Below are 2,014 nucleotides of genomic sequence, written 5' to 3' on the forward strand. Positions count from 1 at the left end.
TTATATCAAACAAACTTAACAAAATCTACACAGAAAAAAGAGAGAAACCTTGGTAGAGGCCGTTTCAAAGCGACTCTCTTCAGACAGCTAGATTGCCCATGACTGCCTAACTAAGATGACATGAACATACATATCTTTATATATTTTAATAGCTGCAGTATATTGGAACAGTCATTACATTGTTTAAACTGAAGATTCTATTTCCTTCTTCCATGATAAAGATTATTTTTACAGCATAGTAACAAATCCTCACTTTGAATACCTTCTTAAGATCCAAATATGCACATCTGTGCATTAATATTACACATGGAATGACTGTGGATTAGCATGACTAGCATCATTATTACTGTAACAACACTTTTAATACATCAGATCACTTTGGTTCGACACAACAACCTCTTCAGGTGTTTCGAGATTTCTTTCATTTTTAATCCGTATATAATTGGATTCAAGAGAGGGTAATACAAAAATGCTTGTAAAGTCATTATTAAATTAAACTCAGAATTGAGTTGAATTATTATGGTATCATATGCACACAAACAAGAAAAGATGATTAAAACAATTAGGTGTGGTAAGCAGGTCTGTGAAGCTTTGTTTCTGACTTGTTTACAACTTCTATATGATATTAGAAGTATTCTGGTATATGTAAAACATATGAAGAGCAGAGGGCACAGTGCCATGCTTACTAGAGCAAATATATCAAATATAGCCCGTGCTCTTGAAGTCACACACTGGAGACTGTAAACAGCGTTGTTACAAAACATTGCATTCAAAGATAAATGACAGAGTTTCACATTAGCACTCAGTAATATTGGGACTGCTATCTCACAAGCAGGAACAAGCCAAGCTAAAACCAGCATAATACTCACTGTGGTTTTTGTCATGATAGTTGGATATTGCAAAGGTTTACATATGGAGACATATCTGTCATAGGCCATGGCTGACAACAGGAAGAAATCTGCAGCACTCAAAGTGTAATATACAAATAACTGAAAGAGACAGGCTGAATATGATATGATTTGTTTTCCAGATAAAAAGTTAATCATCAAATTCGGGTACATAATAGAATTATAAACAATAGCGTTCATCAGCAATGCTGCAATAAAAATATACATAGGCTCATGGAGGTTCTTGTGTATGCAAATGAGACATACAATGGTGACATTAAAGCAGATTGCTATAATGTATACTGTTAACATAATCAAAAAATAAAAATACCTGTATTTGCCCATTTCCGCAAACCCAACCAGAGTTATATATGTTACATTCAGATCAACACCCATGGCACAAATTAAACCATTAATAAAAAAGATAAGCAGATTGTATAAAAAGCATCACCTATTAAGCTTAGAACAGAAGTCTCTCTATGAAGATCGCATTAACATAGAGCATCATCTCATTCATTTACAGATACCTGACCTTAAATTGCACTTGATGTAGGTGTTCGTCTTCAACGAACAGAAAGTGAACTGTTTGACTCAGTCTAAATGTTTTATGACATTTCTTTAACCTCCATGGATCTCATTAACTTTTCCAAGAGTTGTTATCATGTGAACAACTTCTAGGAACTCTGGAGGACTGAGCCCATAGGTGTTAAACTTTGTTTGCATGGGTGCAGCAATCATTGACCTGCAGCACAACACACTAGCTGCTACTAACACACACTCAAAGAGCTAGCACAAAGCAGGTGTTATGTACGTGGCTATGAATCTGTGGAATGTACTGTATGTATATATATATATATATATATATATATATATATATATATATATATATATATATATATATATATATATATATATATATATATATGTGTGTGTGTGTGTGTGTGTGTGTGTGTTTTCAGACACAATCCTCTTTTTATTCCTATTTAAATGCATCAGTAATCACTTTTGACCAGGTGCAATGACTACATTATGTGTCTCACTTACCCAGGTGAAATTAATTCATGCATAACATTTTTTTGCCCCAAAAAAGACAAAACATGCTGTGTTTCCTGCTTGAAGCCTGAATA

The 2,014-nt window shown here is 33.7% G+C and overlaps 1 protein-coding gene across 1 annotated transcript; it reads right to left on the bottom strand.

Moving 5' to 3' along the window:
* Positions 1-364: 364 nt before the first annotated feature.
* On the bottom strand, positions 365-1,283 carry LOC311021743 (olfactory receptor 6N2-like; the record flags this gene model as incomplete). The annotated part of the gene is made up of 1 exon (XM_084022511.1): positions 365-1,283. One exon carries the CDS (start codon positions 1,281-1,283, stop codon positions 369-371), a length of 915 nt encoding a protein of 304 aa, XP_083878637.1. The 3' UTR covers positions 365-368.
* Positions 1,284-2,014: the final 731 nt, after the last annotated feature.

The sequence above is a fragment of the Eutrigla gurnardus genome (genome assembly GCF_963514095.1).
Source record: "Eutrigla gurnardus genome assembly, chromosome: 12".
NCBI classification, from domain to species: domain Eukaryota; kingdom Metazoa; phylum Chordata; class Actinopteri; order Perciformes; family Triglidae; genus Eutrigla; species Eutrigla gurnardus.